This window comes from Harpia harpyja, chromosome 11 (assembly GCF_026419915.1).
Source record: "Harpia harpyja isolate bHarHar1 chromosome 11, bHarHar1 primary haplotype, whole genome shotgun sequence".
Lineage (NCBI taxonomy): Eukaryota > Metazoa > Chordata > Aves > Accipitriformes > Accipitridae > Harpia > Harpia harpyja.
The window spans coordinates 41,551,219-41,572,729 of NC_068950.1; the positions used below are offsets into that span (position 1 = coordinate 41,551,219).

The 21,511-nt window shown below is 39.0% G+C and overlaps 1 protein-coding gene across 5 annotated transcripts; it reads right to left on the reverse strand.

Moving 5' to 3' along the window:
* Window positions 1-73: 73 nt before the first annotated feature.
* MYSM1 (Myb like, SWIRM and MPN domains 1) lies at window positions 74-19,804 on the reverse strand. Of its 5 annotated transcripts, XM_052800699.1 has the most exons (21): window positions 19,691-19,804; window positions 17,967-18,042; window positions 17,694-17,764; window positions 16,554-16,631; window positions 16,391-16,417; window positions 15,755-15,833; window positions 14,934-15,032; window positions 13,554-14,317; window positions 12,207-12,337; window positions 10,896-10,999; window positions 9,901-9,978; window positions 8,716-8,804; window positions 8,338-8,392; window positions 8,203-8,253; window positions 7,430-7,504; window positions 6,960-7,148; window positions 6,581-6,713; window positions 4,408-4,513; window positions 4,227-4,284; window positions 3,357-3,389; window positions 74-2,493 (listed from the first exon to the last, which is right to left on the reverse strand). In XM_052800699.1, the coding sequence occupies exons 1-21, from the start codon at window positions 19,765-19,767 to the stop codon at window positions 2,365-2,367; spliced, it is 2,502 nt and encodes an 833-aa protein (XP_052656659.1). In that variant the 5' UTR covers window positions 19,768-19,804; the 3' UTR covers window positions 74-2,364. The 5 variants fall into 5 exon arrangements, with proteins under 5 accessions (XP_052656659.1, XP_052656658.1, XP_052656657.1 ...); XM_052800698.1 differs by having other exon boundaries at window positions 74-3,389; window positions 4,227-4,281; XM_052800697.1 differs by having other exon boundaries at window positions 74-3,389.
* Between the last annotated feature and the right edge of the window lie 1,707 nt (window positions 19,805-21,511).

Sequence of the window (21,511 nt, forward strand, 5' to 3'; positions counted from 1 at the left end):
TTGACACTGACTTGGAGTAGATAACCAGATCTGGTGCTCGAGACAAGAAGCTATTACAAATACGGAACACACCTTTCAAGATACTGCATACACAGTCTTTATTAGCAGTCTCCTGTACACAATCAGTCAGGAATATCAAAGCAGCAAGCAAAAGGAAAAAAAAAACCGAACATCAATGGCAACAGTGTTAACTTTTTGTTTGGCTGGGTTTGGGTTTGGTTTAGTTTGTTTGTTTGTTTTCCTCAACTGAATTGTTCTTGGGAAGTTACTTATTAAAAAAAAATATGGGCATTACCCCTCCCCGGAACACGAGGCTTATATCCCTGTGAAGAAGCACTGCTGATAACTGGGACAGCAAAACTTGACTCGGCCAACAAATGCCCATAAAGGGTATTTGCCAAAAGTTACATCTTAGGGTTTAGGGGCTTTTTGTTTGGGTTTTTTTTTTTTTTTTAAACTGTTGACTCTTCCAGTTTAAATTGTATCATTCTACTTGCTACTCAACCATTTCCCACCTCCTGAACAACAACTTGGCAAGGCATAACAGCTGGTCTTACATAAAGGAATAGTGTATGAGTCCACACAGGTACACTGAAACAAAGCTAGCATAAAAAGAATTGCTGGATAGGGGAGAGAAAGAAAAAAAAAAAAAAAAAAAGCTTCCCCCAAAATATTTAATGCCTTATATGCATTTGGTAGCAAAACTGGCAGTATTAGTAAAATGGATTTTTATCTTCTTAGAAGCATGCAACTTCCAAACTTGTATTGTTAACTGCACAGTCAAAATAAATTACGAAGAGTAGGTTAGTTCTTTCCTGCCAACAAAATTATTACTTAGCATCACAAGTGTGGTCTTTCCAATTCACATACAGTATCGGGTGATAATACTGGATTAGGATGGTCTAGCAGTTTTATTTCCTCCCACACCACCCTGCTCATGAACTCTTACAGAATCTGGAGTCTTTGCGTGCACATCAAAGGCTCAATACTGCACCACATCCTCTTCTCAAGAGACAAACTGCTTCAAGTACGTTTTACTCAAAACTTTTCTTACGTAACATCACTGTTAAATCCAGTTAATACAACTGTAGTACTTTAACTCATTTTAACCATTAAATAGAGAAGCAGACAGCACATTGTTACCAGTACTGGGTTAATACTGACATCCATCCTTAAATGGCTGGAAATAGACCGTATGTGGACAAAGAACATTATCTACTTCCTATTGCTGTTAGACAAGAGGTTCAAAATTCTCTTCCTACAAATCAGAACTAATTACAGCTTTTAGTACATACATTTACACCGTGTTATTTTTCTAGAGAGTAACCTATGCAAAACTGCAAAAGAATACCTTACACTGCAGACCACTCCACAACTAAGTAGGGAAGGAATGCTTTCTCACTGAGAGTGTAGTTCAAACTAGAAATACAGAAAACCATGCAATATTTTTAATTAGGAAGTCCCAAAGATGACGTTTTAGAATATATGCAGACTGAGTCAGCATGCCTTATAGAGATGGATACACCAAGTATGTAAATTATACATAGTAGTGGGATCTAAAGTTGCGCACCAGCAGATCTGAACATAGAAGAGAGCACAGAACATTCACCGATATTTTTAAGTCCACAGCTCTTGCATCTGCATTGGGAGAATCACTGAGTATCAAGGGCTCACGTTTTCATACAATCAGGTTCTGCACCTTCCACTTAGTAACAGAAAGAGACTAACATTTTACAAGGTGTTATAAAAAAAAGTAATGTTAACCTCCTGCAAAGGGGTTCCCTCCGTGGGATGCAACTCTACTATTTTAAAGCTTTTCAAACTCTTTATACAAATGAAAAGCTGAAGTTAAAAATGTAAACATATAAAATCTTGAAATTCCATTTATGTTATGTAGAACTAGATATATACAGATTTTTTTTTTTTTAAATAAGAATCAAGTCCATTGTCACCCCTCTAGATGTAAACTCAAGGTCTTGCTTGCTTCATGTTCTCAAATACATTTTAGACCTCTCTGAGGAACTTTGCCCAAGATAAATCTGTGTAAATAGTAATAACTGTATATGAGTCAAGTTTCCTCATGAATTAGAAAGCAAAATTTAAAACACATTTTTTCTATAAAGATTCACAGTGATATAGCTCTTGAAACATTTCCAAGTTGCAATCAAGAAACTTCTCAATCAAGATCAATCTGTTTATGACTAAGTTATCTGAATATAGACTTGCATGAAACTATAACTGAAGAACTGATAGAAACCAGTATGTTTTCTTATTGAACTGCACATTATAGAGAAGACTCTGGATATAAAAATTGGTGGGTTTGGTTTTTTTCTTTAAAGACAAATACTTTTCTGCTTGTTGCACTCAGTTTGCCATCATCAAGAGCTCTTGTTTCCACAGGAAACAGTGGCAATTAGAAGTGGACAAATCACAATGATCTGGCGGAACAACGTAACATCTCCCCGTAGAACGGAAGATCAGAAAGACTGCAACCTGTAATAAGACAGGAGTTACCATTTCCACTGGAAACAAGCACAACCACTGCTGAGAAGTCATGAAAACTTGCCAGCTTTTTCTCCCCAATATAGAAGCAAGATGGCAAAGAACATGCCAAAAAGCTACTTGACCACAGGGATCAATGGGCAGGGAATAAAAATCAAATGACATATTAAACTACAACTGAATAAAACTTTAGACTGGGTATCAGGAAAGTTTGAAGTCAATGAGCTACAAAATTTTCATTTCAGTTAAGTTTCTCTTTTGTGAATTCATTCAAACTTACAATCTCTAAAGCATCAAGGAACAAGTTCATTCCAAGTTAGATGTGTACTGGTTAAAAAAAAAAAAAAAAAAAAAAAAAAAAAAAAGAGAAAATTCCCAAAGTGAAAGACTTGAGAGAGGACAAACTCTCCTTGAAGACTGAAGCACAGTATTCTTGCCAGGTGGTCCTTCTTCCCAAATGGCAGGCTGTTGGTCAATCAATTAATTCTGTGGCACTCATTTTTTTACAAAATGTTAGCAGTCAGCATTCCTCGTGTAGTCAGGTCACACACATTAGGAGTTTTTCAAAGTGTATTTAAACCGTAACAATAAGATGACCATAGATTCTGTAACAGTTACCATTAAAACGGATAATAATTCTGAAAGACTTGACATAATGGGGAAGAAGAGAAGAAAATGAAAAAATAAAATCAAAATTCCATAATTTTGTCTTGTTAAAGCCATCACATTGGCAATTCATTTGAACATTCATTCTCAGTTTCTTCAGCACCACTCTTTTTCTCACTCTTGTATGTGGAAAGGAATAAGTTTTCAATCTGAGTTAAGAACTCTTCAGCAATGAAGCAGTTTGTTACCTTGACCAAAGTCTTCCTCATGCACTCCAAAAGCTAGTTAAAAGAAAAGGAGATTTTTAAAAAATTGTCATATTTCCTGAGTTTGTTTATTCTAGCTGGTAAGTATTCCAAAGGGATTTTTGTTTATTTTTTTAGGATTAACACTACATAAAGTGTTCAACTGTACAATATAAATTTTAGAAAGGAACAGTCACACAGGAACACATGGGTGATTTAAAACCAATTCTTTAAAACCAATTACACAACAGCTAAATTCAAGAGTATTCTACCAACTCAATTTTAGATTTAAGCTGTTTATAAGCAAAGTCATGTTGAGAGGGGAAAAAAAAAATTAAGATGTGGGTAATCACTGTGTATGTGTTTTCTGTTTATGTCTTTTGCTTTGGGCAGATTTTCTGTCTTGTTTGTGCAATTAATGTTACAGCTGTAGTTATTTAGAACTTCATAGCAATGACGACACTGACTGGAAAATTGAAGTTCTCACTTGTGCATGACAATCACAGCACAGCACTACTTTACTGATCGAACAAAGGACTAGGAAGTTCAAATCTGCTCTTGAAATGCATGCAGCTCAACACCTGAAGCATACAACATGCTGAGAAGAGACATGATTAATTTGCCATTCACTCTTCTCCAGACTGAGGTTAAAACCCGGTATCTGCACACAACTGTCAGCCCCAGCTCTCTCAAACGAGCATCCTTATGTTCGTTGTGTTTGTAAGTAAATAAGCTGCACCACAGAAGTCATTTATTGCAATTAGCTTACATCTCTGATTTGTAAAAACTTGACTTCAGGTGACTTCTCATGGTATGAAACAGATTTGTATTTAAAAAAACATTTAAAATTAAAAAAGCTAAACCAAAACTTACTTTCTGCAAACAAGTCAGGTCAGAATCTCTATGAAAAATTTTATCCATGGGGACACTGCTGTTGAAAGAAAAACAAGTAGTAGTGCTGTAGAAAGCAGACACACATCTGTGTTGAGACATCAATAATAAGCATGCAAAAATTCTAAACTGGCTATTCTTTATAATAGAAATAGACACGTACCTATGGCAGAATCTGTATTTTTCAATTATCCATCGCGTTTTTTCAAATATTAATTCCCACTGAGGTTCCTCCAACATCTGCTGTACTTCAAATTTGTAGGGCAGGCCTGTAATCAATTGAACATGATTATTCAGTGTTTCTAGGACACTCAACTTTTTTTTTTTTCTTTTCTTTTTTAGTTTTAGGTGCAATCCCTTCCTTCCCCGTAACTGTTCATAATTTATTACTGACTGCAGAAGCCTGCAGTCCTGTTACTTGCCAATGTTAAGGAGGCTAAAGTAAAAGTATGACATATTTTGGATTCCAAATTTAATTTTGGTGGGAGTAGGGAACAAACCTGTTCTCCTCCCTGCCCTCACCAATTCCTCATGCCATAAGGAAGCACACAGAAATCTACAACATAACAGGAAAATAGCAAAATGAATTGAGTTTTTATAACTTATTATCACAGCTGTAGTCTCTCTAAGATCTGTGCACTTATTACGTGAATAAAAAAGGTTTTGGTTTTTGTGTATGAACTGGCTGATGAAGTGGCTGACTATTGTTTTAGATTTCAGAGGAATTTTGCTCTTAAAAGGAAAAAATTCTTCCAGTTTATTGCAGCTGGGGGAAGAGGAATTTAGAAAGTATTCTAAAGGAACACCAGAAAATTACTTGCAGAACACAATTCAGTTACCAAACATCAGGGAGAAAGAGCGAGCCTGTAAATTTCAGTAAGTCATTTAAAAAAAAAAAAAAAAAAAAAAAAGCCTTTCCAGGCCTTTCATAAGAATTTAACGAGATGAAACACATACTTTCCAACTAGACCTCAGAGTAAGTGAAAAGAAAGCAATAAATACAATAATACAATTTGCTATTTGAATACATCTCAAACGTGAGAAGTTGTTCAGTGCAGAATGCATTTCCAAGAGTAAAAATTAATCTATAGAAATATTTGTGGCTCTCATGAAATACTAATTTTCATTCATTTGCACAGTACTGTAGCTCTACTGCTACGGTATAACTTTTCCAAAGAGCTAGAGGAGATACCATTTTTTAAAAAGTTGATTTCAGGAGTTAAACATAAATATGAAGTCCTCTCAGACAGAAAACCTATGTGACCAAGAAAACGTCTACTTCTAAGGGCAGGTAAAGTTTCTAAGTATTTTAACTCCACACCACAAGGGTGGGATGCATGGGAAATGAGGATAAAATTACGGTACTATCAGTATGGTAAACAGGAATTACTGCACAGATGTGGCCACCACTTCACTTCCCCCAGGAGCATGGAGCAAATTTCCAGGCAGATGGTGTCCCCTGCTTACTTCCACAGGAAAAAACAGAGGGGGAACTGTCGGCTCACACGGCCTCTGCTACCGCATTGCCAAGAAAACGGGAAACCTTGGAGTTTGGATGCAGAAATCAGGACTTAAACGGGGGGGGGGAGGGGGGAGGAGGAGAAAGAAGAGGCAGCTACCATAACCACAGACTGTTATCATGGGAATTTTCCTCAAATTAGTGTCAGGGAAGGAGCAGAAGATCTGATCATCACTTGAAATACCACAGGTTTTATATGAGAGGTTCTTAACTACTCAAGAAAGGAAAACATCCCATTTTCACGAAATGCCCATGACATTTTTGATCAAGAATTTATTATCTTAGGTTGGGATTCATGCCAGCACAGCATTTCATCTTTCCTATCTTGTGTTTTCCTGGACAGCTGGCAAGTTTGATCCTTTGACCTTCTGAACGCTAAGTTACTCAAATAAGGATTTTTGGCCGCTATAGCAGCCGATTCTTTGCTATTGTATTTCTGTCTCCTCGATCAGAACATCTGTTCGGAATTTTGTAACACAGCAAAGTCTAAGTAATACAGGCGAAGCATTTTCTCAGCTGTTTGTATGGATACTGTATGTAACTAACAGCGACCCTTGCCCCAACCCTTTAATTTCTTTCACGGATTGTGGGAAATACTAATACAGAAAAACAACCTTCTATCTATACCTGTACGTTCTTGTCACAACAGCACGGACTACTTGCAGGATTACTCTTTAAGTGAAATTCCTGGTTTTCTACAGCACAAGCTAGTAACTTAAATACCTATTTCTCAAGTTCAAGAATAGACAACATTTTGCCCCCTAGTATCCAAAAGGAAAAGAAAAATAAAGATAATGGATAAAGTATTGGTACTTACGGTAGGAACCATCAGAACTGATCTCATCGCTAATTACTAGACAAGTAATCTGAGAATATGGAAGAGGATTATTTCGGTTGTAAGGACTTATAATCATTCCAATGAACATGGCACCACCCCTGGAGAAATAACTCTAAAAAACCAAAAAAACACAAACACACACAAAAAAATTCACATCCAAGAAATACAACCTTTTTCACAACAGCATTCTGAAATTAAAAAAATGGAATTTACGTCAATTTATGAACGAACTGATTTTCAGATGCGTTAGAGCAATAACGTGTATTAACACTGTAAATACCAGGGAGGCTTCGGGGTTGTTGGGTTTGGGGTTTTTTTTTGCTACTTTTTTATTTTTAACGTACAGACCAGCAAGTACCTGGTATTTAGCCTGCGTGTCAATATCTCTTATTGAGGGGTTGGGGTCAAAGGCCGGGTGGGAATGGTACCACCCAATAACACTGTATCCTCTGGCGGCCAGCGTTTCCGAGGCCTGCGTCTGAGATACTGGATCCATCTCGCACTGCAGGCCTGTACTGAGACTATTGCACGGCTCTGCTGCACAAACCTGTGAAAAAACAGTCTCCAGCTAGATAAATGCAAGATATCTCCAGCGGTGAAATAAAATTTAAAGAATTTTAAGAGCCATATACCAGATCTTCCTCAGGATAGAGCTGTCAGGCCAACACTTGAACACAAGCCTAACCCTAACATTTCAAGATTACAGTAATTAACTTAAATATATTTAAGTAGTTGCCCTTCAGAAATAATATTTACATCTATTCAAATGATATATATTACCCTAACAGTTTAATATTTCACAGAAAATGTAAAAAGACAAACACTTACTTCTACAATTTTATCAGCTTCAGAGTATCTTCCACCTAGCAGCCCTATTACTTCTGCCATAGACACATGAGAGTGCTGAAACAATATTAAACAATTATTAAAGTTCAAGTTGCAGAATTTCTCCCAGTTTTGATCTGCACACGACAGAACACATTGGCATCACAGCTGCAAGTCAGCAACTTCTCAATGACATTCAGAAGGAAAACTTAGGACAGGTAAAGATTCTCAAATACCGAGTGTTTCAATTTAAAGCAAACAGAAAATAAGATGGTTGCTTATTATATACACGCATGTATATGGTGCATTTGTATCACACTTCATCCACAAACCAATGCTAGTTTCAAAAACTGGAGCCTGTGCAATGCTGTGCTGTGCTGAACAACTGCACTAATTTTGGTACAACCTGTTGTTACTAAAAGCCACACACATTGCTTTATAAACACAAAATCAATTCCCAGACTAGTAGAAAATGAACCCGTAAGATTTCAAAATGGCAGCTCATTTTAGAAAGTAGCTTTAAGCAAATTGCATTTAAAGTATGATGGAGATTAGCAAGTAGTAATGCTCTCAGTTTTCCTAGAAGGTAAATGGTTGTACGCTGAGCACAATATAAAACAACTTTACTCTTTTAGGGGCTTTATTTAATACTAGATTCTCACTTCTAGGTCTGAATAGAAAGAACTCTATGTCTCAATCATCTTATGTTGCCCATTAAAAAACCAAACCCATAACATATACATCATAATTTTTTGAAAATAAAACTTAATTCTCACCAAATCCATGATTAAAAGTGCTTCAGAAGACACTTTCACCTGAAAAGGTTCCTGAAATGATAAACACAATAATGAGCGTAAGAAAAGTAACCTAAATAATAAAGCATTCTTGATTATTCACTTGTAGGTACATACCTGTTTTTCTTCAGTGAATAAACAGCACGGTATCAGCTGAAAGGGATCAAAGGAACTATAAAATGAAAGAAAATTTCTCTAAAGATGTAGGACAGTCAGGAAACTTTTCAAGTTTCCCACTGTCTCCTTGGCAGAGGAGGAATAACCTTATTTTCTTTACTGGATTTTCTCATCCCACACTAGGATGACTTCTACCAAATACAGAAACTTCAGTACCCCCACTCCTGAATTTTAATATGAAACATTTGAAATGCATACATGTTATTTCAGACCATAATACATAGGAATGATTTGCAGCCTTCCAGCCTGACACTACCCAAGACATTTCTTTCATTTCTAGAAGATCTATGTTTCAACATGATGTACATCAAATAATACCTTTTTATTTGTCTTGAACCTTTAGAAGATTTTGCAGGTTTCAGTTTTTCTTCCTCTCTTCTTCTTGCTAATTCTTCAGCAGACAGATGCTAAAAACAAACAAACAAAAAAAGTGCCTTAATGTCTTCAGTGCTGTTTCAGTAGCGATTCCAAAACCAGCCCAGAATAAATTCTTGACATCAGTGTCCTCTTGAAATGCTATCAGTTTGTGTGTGTTACAGGACTACTCAAGATAGAGGGCAATGGCCATAGCAGAATCAGTGTGGAAGTAATGACAATCAGAGATCTAGACCACAAGATGCCTGATGAGAGAATTCTTACATTCTCCAAGTCAATCAAATTCAGCAAAATCACAACCCATATCGCAAACCATGCATAAATGCAAGTGTGGTAATTAAGGAGAAAGTCCGCCGCTACAACCCGTGGCCAGAATTTATCATGACACCTCTTTAGGGATGAGTGTTTTCAAACTTCATTTCCATCCAAATACGTATTTTGCAGAAAGTGTTGGAATTATTAGCCACAGCTACCCAAAAATAGGTATGGCATTGTAACATCATGGAAGTAACTGTTACAGATACTTAGTACTGAAGGTTGCAGATTTAAGTGGTTTTCTATATGAGAAAAATAGGATGTTTACAGTTCTTTGCTATTTGTATAATTTGAAATTGTAGGAATAGACAAGCAGGTATTTTCTTTCCAAGTCTTCTGTCAAGAACGAATTTTTCTAAGCACTTCATAAACCACAGTATTTCTGGGGATATTGCTAGTAGCAGAATTAATATTAGGAACTCGTATCACCTGCATTACCCGCACAAAGAAACCATATTGGACTGAAAAAATAACATTTAAATCTTATTCTCCTATCCCCTACTGTTAGCTTTAGGAAGGCAGTTAACTGAAAATAAAGGGTCATGAAATCTGCTACAAGGCATGGCAAAGAGCTTTACAGGCATAAAACAGAGTAGGGTGATCCATGCTCACAACGTAAACACCAAAGTAGTTGTATTTATCAGCAGCAAAAAGATGTGACAGCTGCTCCATTATTTTCAAATTATTGCTTCCACAAAGAGAGGTTAAGTACCTATTACACAACTGTTTCCCTTGTATATTTGATGCAACACCACCTGCTAGCAGTTAGCAAGAATTAATTCTTCAAGGAAAGTTTAAAAGACAGAGGGTTACCTCAAATGTCTGTCCTTCCAAATCCTTTGCATCACACCAGTTTCCCCAAGGGTCTCGCACTCGCCGTCTTCTTGTACGCTGCAGCAAGCAAATCAACATGAGTCAAGGATCTTACTCCGGAAAAAACTGCATTTACTTCATTTAATCAGCCATAAGAACATTGTCCAAAAGGTTACTAACACTACGACCTATTTCCAGAAAAGAAAGAACACCCTGGAGTTCTGTAGAATTAAGTAGTTCACAATCTGTCATGAAATATCATCAGTGAAGTTTTCAGTTTTTAAGGCTGTAAAGCATTGACATTCCATGGATCATCAACACCTCTGACAGCAACACTGCATTATTATCCAGCTCTGAATTATAGCTCAGATAATACAAAAAGCTATAAAACCAGTATGTTTACACCTAGTGTATGCTACAGTTCTTTATAATTCTTTTTAGAGGGATTGATTTAGTTTTCCTCTCAACTGATTTATTTTGCTGTGAAGTACTTAAAGATGCTACGTTAAATATGAGTATGGAAATTAAATCTGGCAAGCTTTGATAACTCATGTAGTTATAAATGAGTTACTACTGTACTTAATTGTGTACTTTAATTGCGTGCATACACCTACTATACTTAACAGTTAAAATGCAAGCAACTTAATCACCCACTACCAGTACACTCCACTATCTTCTGGCTAATTCAGGCTAATAAATGATGGAGGGGTGGGGAGGGAGGGGTTAGGGCTGCAGGGAAAAGACTGAAACACAATCGTAGTTAAATACCTGAACAGAAATCAAATGTGTAAGATAGCAGAACTTAGGGCAGACACCTGTCAGATAGCGGAACTTGAACTTAGACTGACACTCGAATTCCAGGGCATGCTAATGAAACTGCAAACTGAACGAGAGGAGAACCTGAGATGCCCTAGCTTGAAAATGAAAATTGAAACGACCTTCATGCTGAATGTTTTTTGCTGCTCCCCCCCGCCACACCCCTCACTAAAATGTACCATGGACTGCAAGCGCTGAGCAAGCTGGTATGCTTCCACTGTGTCTTTGCCTTCTTTGGACCGTGTTTTATCAGCTGGCTGCGGTCGGTTATAGACAGCCTGTTCTACAGGATACAGAAGAGAGATATGCTGTACTTCAGTAAAGTAGGAAGCCACTTATTACTGGTACAGAGCAAAGAATGACATAGATAAGTGGTAATGACCAATGCCATAAAGAAAAAAGCAACAACAAAAAACCCCGCAGTGAAAAGACATCTCTCAATGGTCATATTTACTAACTGATTATATAGCCCTCTCCCACTACCACAGCATTTCTAAACAGGAAAGACTCCTTCCTTACTGTTAACTCATTTTTAATAACCTTTACTTCAGACAAAATGTATTTGCAGGACATTCCTCCTCTCCTAGGTGACTGTCATTCAGCTTTGGACCATAATCAATCCAGAGACTCTAAACCAAAGTTAAGTTATAGGTGTATATATACTTTTAACATGTCACCTAATTTTAACATTTGAATCTTGTAAAAGCTAGCCCTGAGGATGAAGACATTGGTTTTTATTTAGGAAATAGGTATAATTCAGTGTGGGAAAAGAAACAATGACTTGAATTCTGTCTTACAGGGAGGGAGGGCAGAACTTCAGATACAGCAGCTATCAAGAAAAAAATCCAACACTGGACACACAGAAAAGCACAAAACAAAAAAAACCCACCCCACCAGCTGGTGTACGATAAACGTGAGGTGGGGCGGAGGGGGGAAGAAGAAAAAAAAAAAAAAGAAAAGGTCTTGTGTAAAACCAAAAATCCATAATCCTGTAAGCAGGTTACAAACTCCTCTAGATTTTCAAAGGTCACGAGAGACAATCTGCTCAGAAGATCCTTCCTAGTAAGGATTAACATGTATCCTTCTGTGTGAGCAGTATACCCTAACATTAAGCAGTCCTTCAACATTAATACCAAAATAGGCTACAGCCATACAGGTTGGAACACAGCTACATTCAACACAGTCCAAACAAAGATTCTCTTCTACAGAACTTAAATGTAACAACAATTACTATTTAAGACATTAAGAATATAGAGAAGTTGGAAGATTATCCACATGGATGCTTGATTCCGATTAAGCGCAGTCATTTGCGCTTCAATGAAGTGAACTTACGACTTTTCTTTTAAAGACTCATCTACTAACCTTAATGTTCAGCCTTCAAATGAAAACATGCGTTTTAATCAACCCCCCCCCGACAATCAACAATAGATATGTTCAGCAGGTACTGATTAGAATTTAAGTTCTGAACTGATTCCAATAAAAATACCTACCACAGCCAAAGTTAATTGCTCCTATTAGTTCCAAGTATGTGTGGATCCGTCCAATGCAGTTAACATCACCGCAGTTCTTAAGGCCTGGACGTACCGAAGTCTTATTCAGGTATTTGGGTTTACATCTCTCCCTAAAATAAAGTATAGCACATTGTCAAATAGTAAAACAAATCATGGCAGGAGGAAGGAATTGTGTGACTTAAGCTGAGGTTAAGATGAGCCACTGAAGGGTTTTTTTCCCCTCTGCAACGCACGCACTACACACCACTACGCAGGGCAATCACAGCAAAAATATAAACTTCAGAAAACGCATACAATTTATTTTAGCGTTATCCATACACATTCATACTTAGGCAGAGTGAAACTTATGTTCCGTGCGTTACAACAAACTCTTCAACATGACTTGTGCCAGGAAGCAATGAATTACTTGGAAGTACTATGATACTGTTAAACTGATAGAAGAACGTCTGCATTAGATTTGTCTAAATAGCTCATATAGTCATAGGCTTCCTTGGTGTAATAAATAAGCCTGTTTTCACTCCCTATGCACTTACAACTTGCTTTTAAACTGATACTGAATCATTTCAGTTCAACACTTCTCTGGTATGAAATTTTAGAGTTTCTTTACAACTAGAATAAGCTGTCAATACAGAAGACAACTGAATGAGAACAGAGTTAAACTCAGCAATTCATTCTACTTAAAAGCAAGCTAACCAACACAACAAGCACACAAACCAAAACTGGTAACAGAACAAACTGTATTTTGAGCCTGCTACCACAAATCACTAAGGTTCCTTAAACTGATTCTTTGGAGATGGAACATAAAATATTCAAGTGTACAAGCACTACTCCACATTGATTCTTAATTTGAAGTATTTTTTTGGTCAACACTTTGTTCTAGCACAAACTATTCCTTCTAGCTGCCCTTCTGTAAAGGCAGTACATAATGCTACAGACCTCATTATAGAATTAATTTAATCGGTTATTTTGAGGGACCATTTATTAAAACCGTATATGCATTCTTACATATAGGATGACAAAAATTGGAAGAAAATAATGTAACCAAAATGGATGCAGCTCATTCTGATATAGGACACGCATTTCCATAATGCTTCAAAGTATTTTCATTGCTTAGCTTCCAGAATGCCAGAAAAAAAACTGGGAAGATGCAAAAGCAGCATTAATAATCACTGCTGTTCACTGGCAATCTTTATAATGAGACCATAAAATTAATTTTACTCTTTTCAGAAGTAAGCTATTAGTACTAAGTAGTGTTTTAACTACAACAAAGCAGGACATGAGTCATCTCAATCATTTATTTCAGTAAATGAAATTAATGCATCTTACCATTGATCCAAAATATAATTCCTAATTTTCAAATAACGCTCTGGTGTTTTGGCCTGGCGCCCTTCAAAAAATTCAGGAATAGCTTGCTTTTCTTCTTCCAGAATGATGCTTCTGTCAACCTCTGCTTCTTGATCAGGTGGCTTAAGATCCTCTGCTTCTTCTTGATGATCTTCATCCACTTGGCAGGGGGAAGGAAAAAGCAATCCATTATCAGCCAGGTCTCTCTGTTCCTCATTACGCTCCTGATCAGTTACTCGTTTAGTACCACTAGACGTTACTAGTCTGCCTTGTTCAGCTTTCTCAACAGTATTATTGTATTGCTGGTAATCTAAGTTCACAGATTTGCCACCGTTCAGGTGCTGAGAACATGTTGCTGCAACACCTGGAAATACTAATGCATCCACTGTATCTTGCTTGGTATGTTGAAGATCCTCTTTAGCTAAAGAAATTGCAGAACTGTGTCCAACAGATGAAAAACCATGTTCCATTCCCTTCCTTTCTTCAACTGGACTTTTTGAAATAACAGATAATGCAGATTTTCCAGTTTCTTGCTGGAAGGTAGGAGAAAGTAGTTCATCCATGTCATCAGTTATATCTACTTCTTCATCATCTGATAGCTTTTCAATTTTCACTGCATTCAGATTGGGATCTGCACGGCCTCTCAAGTTTCCAGACGACCACGCTTCTACCCTTATCCCATCTTCAGTGGGAAGACTGCTCCCACACTGACTTTGCTCTTCTTTTTCAGAATCACCATTTTTTGCCTTAGGAAAATATTAAATACTTTTAGGAGGGAAAAACAAAACAATCCCTTCTGCCTCCCAAATAGTCAGAACTATTTTACTTGAACAGCAGACATTCTGAAGTGTTTCTTCCTCATCTTACCCTTTTAATACATTTTAATCCATTGTGATTGACTCTTACACAGCATTATAGGTATACTTCTAGCCCAAGTGTAAATTAACATGTGTTTCCATTCAAAAAAAACCTAGACAGTAGTAATTTCTTCTTAAATGCCCCCGAAGTCTCAAATGAGGCTAAAGCTAAAACTACAACATACAGCTGGAAACAGCTGTATAGTGGGAAAACAAGTATTTTCAGACTAACAACCAACAGTATAAGAGACTACAATTATACTACATTTATTGTTTAGTTATACCAGCAATAAAAATACTGAAGTCATTCCAGGAATTTGAAATCAGGTCTGACTTCACATTTAAATCTGCAAATAAGCATATTCCACCTTTCTGAATATGGGAATAAATAGCGTATGTACTTTAACAGCAGCACCCTGAAAAGACAAATCAAAAAGCAAGCTACAAGTACAACAGCATACTTGTCAAACAGCCTTTTTGCTAACTATAGAGATACTCCATTTACCTTGTTCTTAAAATACTGCCGAGCATAGCTCTTTACTTGTAGAACAGTACGACTTCCAATCAACTTGGCAATTTTCGTCCACCGGCGGCCAAATTTCATCTAGTACAACAAAGGACGTTTAAGTTACCCAGATTCTAACATTCCAGACATTGCACTTCATGTGCCAGAAGAGTTTGAAAACTCAATTATTCATTACAAATGCACAGACAGTACAGCAAACCCATGGTGAGGAACCTCGCTATTCATATTCTACCAAAAAGAAAATTGCACCCAACAGTAAGAATTACTGCTATTCTTCTTAACTAGAGGATCTTCTTCACCCAGTTCAGGCACACTGTAAATTATGCTGCCTACTAACCCAAGGAATCCTACCGAAATGAATTTGTACTTGGCAAAGCAAACCCTGTTACGTTCAGCACTGTACAACCATGTAACCTCTAAAGACCTTACAACAGTAGTTAAAGGATTTCACTTTATTAGCTGATTTGCCTTAAGAACATGCTCTACTTCCTGTAGTTAACTACAGCATTATGATTGTACAGTTCATAAAGCTGTATATTTGAGATATTTTGTGATCTCAAATTGTAATCAGCCTCACATGAACAAAATCTGGTAAACAAAGCCATTTAGGGGGATTCATCAGTATAAATCTGATTTATCATTATTACACTCTTAGTAGATGGTAATTATTCTTAACACATTGGAAGTACAAAAGCAGAAGCAGATCAATATAACATGCTTATTTATATTAATTATTGTTTTCCTATTTAAGATGAACTAATGACTTCTATTCAAAATATTACATATATAAACAAACTTACCAGTCCTTGTTCAAACAGTTCTTTTTCTTCTGATGTCCACTTTAATGAGTAGCTAGCTGATTTTGTAGGTGATCGCACCCTAGGAAAATAGGACACGTAAGTTAATGCTTTCTTAAAAATATACAAATCCCAGTAACTGAAGGCAACTTCTGACAGGAGGACTACTCCCCATCTTTGGTAAAACTCAAGATATTGTTTTAAACATGAATGCGACTGATAAATAAAATATTGAGAATCATGTCAGGTTCTGCATCACAAAGGAAGATTCAGGGCAACACAATATTCATCAGTAACTAACAGTACGGAAACACATAAAAGCAGCAAACAGAAAAGTTCAGGCAAGAAAGCCAACTAGAATTAACAGGGTGTGGGTTTGTTGTTTGGGTTTGTTTTTGTTTTGGTTTTTTTTTTTTTCCCCATAAGGACCACTGTGCTACAAATACCAAACTAGTTTACTACAGGCCTATTATTACATGCAACAATATTTCTTCGTGTTGAAAGGTCTATTAAATAATTTTGTACAGCCAAACAAAATGAACTAAGGAGCTGTAACTTTTTTTTTTTAAATAGTGTCTGGTAACAAAAAAAACAGATGCCACACTTAAAAATGCAACTCAATCATTAAAATGTACATACATGACTTTTCCAGTTTTCTTATGTGGGCTGCAAATAAAAAACAAAGTGAAAATAAAAATTAGTAATTGTGATGCTGTTGCATATCTCAGCAAATCACCTCATTTGGGAAGGACTTTTCATTTCTTCTGGGAAAAATTCTCAATTAGATGAGAACACAGCTTACCTTTTCATAGATCTTTTCTCTGCTTCCTTTTGATTGAGCCATATTTTTTCAGAAAGTGATTTATTAGATAAATAATATCTGAAATTGTTACTAAGTAAGTTTTCAAAGCATCAGAGATATTTGTACATGTGGGAATTCTAATAATCATATAAATTACACTGGTTCATAATTATTCAGCCGTAAAAGCAAGTACTGCACTGCTTTCAAAACTGAAATACACACTAATTTCACACACTCCTACTAGCTTAATGCATAAGGAAGTGACATTTGACTTCTGCATCCCCATGCTCACTTTACTTTCAGCAAACTAGGTATCCTGTTTCTACAACAGCATTCTTCTTTTTTGACTTAGAAAGCATACTAAAGTAATTTTCATCATACTGATACCTATGATGCTGATACCTATTATATTGATTACCTATTTTCAAATTAAGCCTCAATAATTCATTCTGTTAGGAAAACTTTAATTGCTTTATTTTCCCATTCCTCTATTACTTTATATTACTACGCTCAGTTACAAAAAGAACAGGAAAATAAACTAGCCCATGATTACTACTGCTATAGCCTACCTAGTCTGCGAGGTCAACTTATGCCAGAAAAGCTACTACTGGACTAATTAAGGCAACACTATATTAAAAAAAATAGAAATAAAAAAGCAGCAGCTGTTCCTTCCCATTTTCATCTTGCATGCTGGCAGAAGTATGAACGTAGCCAGACAAAATCAGACAGTAAACCAGTCCAAGTAAAGAACAATTCAGCAAAAAGAACTAGCTATTTTTAGCCAGATCAGCTGTGTGATCAGGTTCACTACGAAGCCACACAAATAGCTGCATCAGCGCCATGCTGGAGGTGGCACTGAACAAGCAGCAGAAGTGGGGATGAATATTGCTATTTTTGGTGCCAGTGCCAGCTTAAATCTGACAAGCTTTGGAGTAATTTTCTGAAGAATCAGAAGCACCAGAGGAAGCTGCAGGCAGCTAGATGATTAATTCAGGGGTCCTCCTTGATTTCTGCAATCTACCTACAAGATGACAGTGCTTCAGTCATCTTAACAAGAAAAGATTTGTCCAGTTCCTTCGTGAACAGGAAGTTTTCTATTATTACGCAGGAAAATGTAGAAGCAAATCAGCAAAAGGATACTCTTCTTCCAGCAACATTTTCTCAATGACAGCCCTGTTTTCTTCACTAATGCTGCTGTCCAACGTCCATGGCTGCAAACAATACAAATACATTTTAATATTTGAATTCCGTCACGCTGTTACTCGAGTATCAAGAATGTATAATAGTTTCTAAAAGTAAACAAAAAGTGTTGGTTAAAAACCTAAAAGAGCATGTACGTGGAGGGAAGAGAATGGAGAAAACGGAAGTTCTGATAACCTTGCTAGAAGTACCATTCATTTAAAAAATACTTACGAGACTGTTGTCAGTTCTCCAAGATGAATAAAGATAGTGATCCTGCAGCAAGCTTGAAGCTGTGTTTTCACGATCTCTGAAAAAGATTCCAGTGTTCAAAACGACACATACACATTCAAACAAAATGAATGCTGTCAGAGTGAAAATAATGGTGTAGTAAGTAACAAAAACATTAACAGAAGATGACAGAATTAGATACTAAAACCGAAACCATATAGTGCACACTATTACATAAATGTTACTCTCTTGTAATATTTCATTAGACATAGCATAAATCCCCTTCAGTGAGTCATCTTTTTTAGTAATGTCAGCAGCAACTCCTCGCCTATCCCACTGCAGACTGTATGAGATACCAGTGAAACCCCGAATAGTAAAAATTCTCATCCGGAACAACTGAAAGCGGGAGGAACCATGTAAAATATACACAAATGAAAGCAGTCAGAATTTTATGGAAATATAAAGAACTATATTTTTAACATTAAAAGCGTCATTGAGTTGTATTATCTCCACTTGACATTTCTACATCTTTCCCCCAACAAGGTAAAAACACCCTCTTGTAAAGACAAACCTGTTTTCCTCCTGAGGAGAGCTCATACTTACACAAGGTTTAACAGAATCCTACCATACAGAATTGTTAGTGCTCTTATGGCCTTCATCCAGGTTATGCCTGATCTTTTCTGTAAATAACTACCTGTTACTTTTAGAAATCTGTCACTGATTAACATCCCTGATCAACTTTCTTCTATTTTAATGCAGCATAAAATCTCCTTAGTAATTACTTGTTTTCAAAAATCTTTGCTTCCAGAACATTTGGACATTTCTGAAGACTAATTAGCCCTATATCCCCTGCAATGCTACTAAATTAAATTCACCTACTATTCCAACCTGCTTTGTGCCAGCAGTTCAAAATTCTCTTTATAGGTAAGGATACAGCCCCACGTACAGCCAGAAACCAATGCGACTCCTGCTTCTTTTGGAGCATATCAAGAAACAGGTCAGATCAATAGTCCCCTTTGCCCGGTATTCTGTCTCCAGCAGTGTCAGGTGCTACTTGAGGACAGCACATGAGTCCAGCCACCACCTCCGACACCGTCCTCCCATGCTCTCCCAGCACCTGCAACTGCTAGATTTGTAGTGTTACAATCGCTGCCCGTTCTCTTCCGCACCTGTTTACAGGTAAGGCCCCTTACCTGTGAATTTGTGGAATCGGTTTTCCGAACCTCCCTACGCTCGGTCTCCCAAACCTATCTGCCTCCGCCACTTCGCTACCAGTTATGCGACGCAGCGCCTTCTGTCTATGTATTTTAAAGGAGTCTCCTAGCAGCTTCACCAAGCGTCCGCACTTCACGTCCTGCTGGATGCGACGACAGCAGTTCTGCGTTCCCCTCACTCCAGGAAGATTTCACAGGCCCCGTTCCCAGTACCCGGCCCGAGGATGCCCCACACCGGCGCTCCCCCTTCCCCCCCCCCCCCCCGGGCCCTCAATGAGACTCCAAGGTCTCTCCCCTCAAGGGCCCGGCGGCGGGAAGCAGCAGCAACGGCGGCGGCAGCCGCCCGGGCAGCCCCCTCAGCAAGCGGCTTCCCTCCCCTCACCCTCACGCCAACCCCGGCCGCCGCGGCCACGCACCCCCCCCCCCCCCCCCCCGCCCGCCGAGGGGTGGCGATGAGGGGACGCGCTGACCGGAGCGACAGAGCTCCCAGCCCGCCTTACAGCCCTCACTCACCCCGGCACCGCCTCTCCGGGCACGGCCGCCGGGTCCCCTTCGATATCCACCTCCGGCTCCTCCGCCGCCGCCGCCATGACACCGGCCCCGCCGATCTCGCGAGAAGAAGCGGGAAGAGAGCGGCGGCGGCGGCGGCGGCGCATGCGCAGCCGCCCTCAGTGAAGCTGCGCCCTGAGGAGAAGCCGGGCAGGAGGCGGGAGAGATGGCGCTGGGGTAGGCGGGGCGCGCAGGGCGGGCAGCTGAGGGCAGAGCCGGGAGCTGAGGGGCGGCTTCCAGGGGACGAGGGAAGGGTGAAGGGGTGAATGTCAGGCAGGGGTGGGAGATACGCGGTGGGGGCTGAGGGGGAAAGAGCCAGCCTGAGGGGGGGGGGGAAGAGGGAGCCCGGCCGGGCCGCGCGTCCCGGTGCCCGCCGTTCCTGCCGGCCGCCCCGCTCGCTGTGAGGTGGGAGCGCTCCGAGGGGGAAGCCGTGCCTCAGGGCCGCGGGGTCGGGCGGAGGGCCGCCTGGCGATTCGCCTTTTCCTCGCTTGCGGTTGACTGAAGCACGCCGGGGTGGCGGCGGGTTGCCGGCCGCCCCGGGGTGAACCCGGGCCCGTTGGAGTGTGACGGGCTTGGCCGAAGAGGGGCACTTGTTTCGGTGCATCGTGCTGCAGATGTCGGTTTTGCTGGCCTCTCTCTGTGTAATTCCAAGCGCGCGGTCATGTCTTTTCATTCACCTCGAAGATGGCAGCAGCAGGGCGTCGTGCGGGTCAAGCTAAAGCATTGTAATATGGCTATGAAAATCACAGTTTTAGTCCCATACGTTCGTAAATCTGTGTTTCGCTTCGCAAGAAGTATCTGGCCCTTCGTGGTAATTTGGCTTCTAATCACGTACTGAAAGGAAGCGTGAAGAACCGTGACGGTTGCTTATCGTTATATAGAAAATGACCACAGAGAACCTTCCGTCGACTCAGGAAAGTGTTTCTGTTTTAAGAGATGACAATACAAATATTTTGAACCAATAAACTCTGTTGCAACCTTTTTATTCTGAACCTTTCATCTTTGTGCTGGAGTTGATTTGAAAGTGAAATTAATAAACAGCAAATATGATTGTTTTCATTATCTCTACTTAAAAATGCAAAATCTGGACAAATGGTGTGATGAAAGATGGAAGAGAAATAATTGTTATAGTCTCAGGATCTGTCAATACCATGTCATAGGGTATAATACAGAAATGTCTAAAGAGGGTCCAGCCGAATATTGAATGTCAGTGTAGCACCTAACAGTGTCCTGAAAACAACATCGTGTTAGCAAAGTTTTGGGCACGCGCTGCTCCTCTGGTTGGTTTATGCCAAGCCTCCTGATAGGATTTATTAGGATGGGCAATGAGTCCAGTAAATCTAGAGCAGAGCAACCCCACACACATAAATTTGCAGGGAGATGCTTTCTGATCTCCAGGTAGCTCAGAGAGCAACACTGTAATTGGCATAAACCAAGGTAATACTGCATTGCCCTCAGGAGACCCAGTGCTGTTCAGCTCTTTGCTACCCTGCTTCTCCCCTTTGTTCAGTTATAGCTGTGGAGTAAGTTGGATCGGCTCACATGTACAACCTAGAGCAGGCATGCATGACTGGACTGAAAGGGAGGGCAGATCAATCTCTTCGGGCAGCATTCTGCAGTTAGGTCTGCCTAAGCTAAACAGAACTAGTGTTATCTACTCCAACATCTCTACGCTCTGTATCCTTGAGGATACAGATGTCTCTATTCATAACAGATGGCTTTTTAAAAATGTGATTTTACCAAACAATGCTTAACTAAGCTATCTGTACAGGCTAGTATTCACAG

Bases quoted from the DNA above. Each gene is read 5' to 3' on its own strand.
- MYSM1 (XM_052800697.1), bottom strand. From the start codon at position 19,767: ATGGCGGCGGCGGCGGAGGAGCCGGAGGTGGATATCGAAGGGGACCCG. The intron at 15,834-16,390 runs GTATGTACATTT...CTATTTTCCTAG, and splicing joins AAGAAAACTGGAAAAGTCAT to GGTGCGATCACCTACAAAAT. The intron at 7,505-8,202 runs GTGAGAATTAAG...ATATTGTTTCAG, and splicing joins CACTTTTAATCATGGATTTG to CACTCTCATGTGTCTATGGC.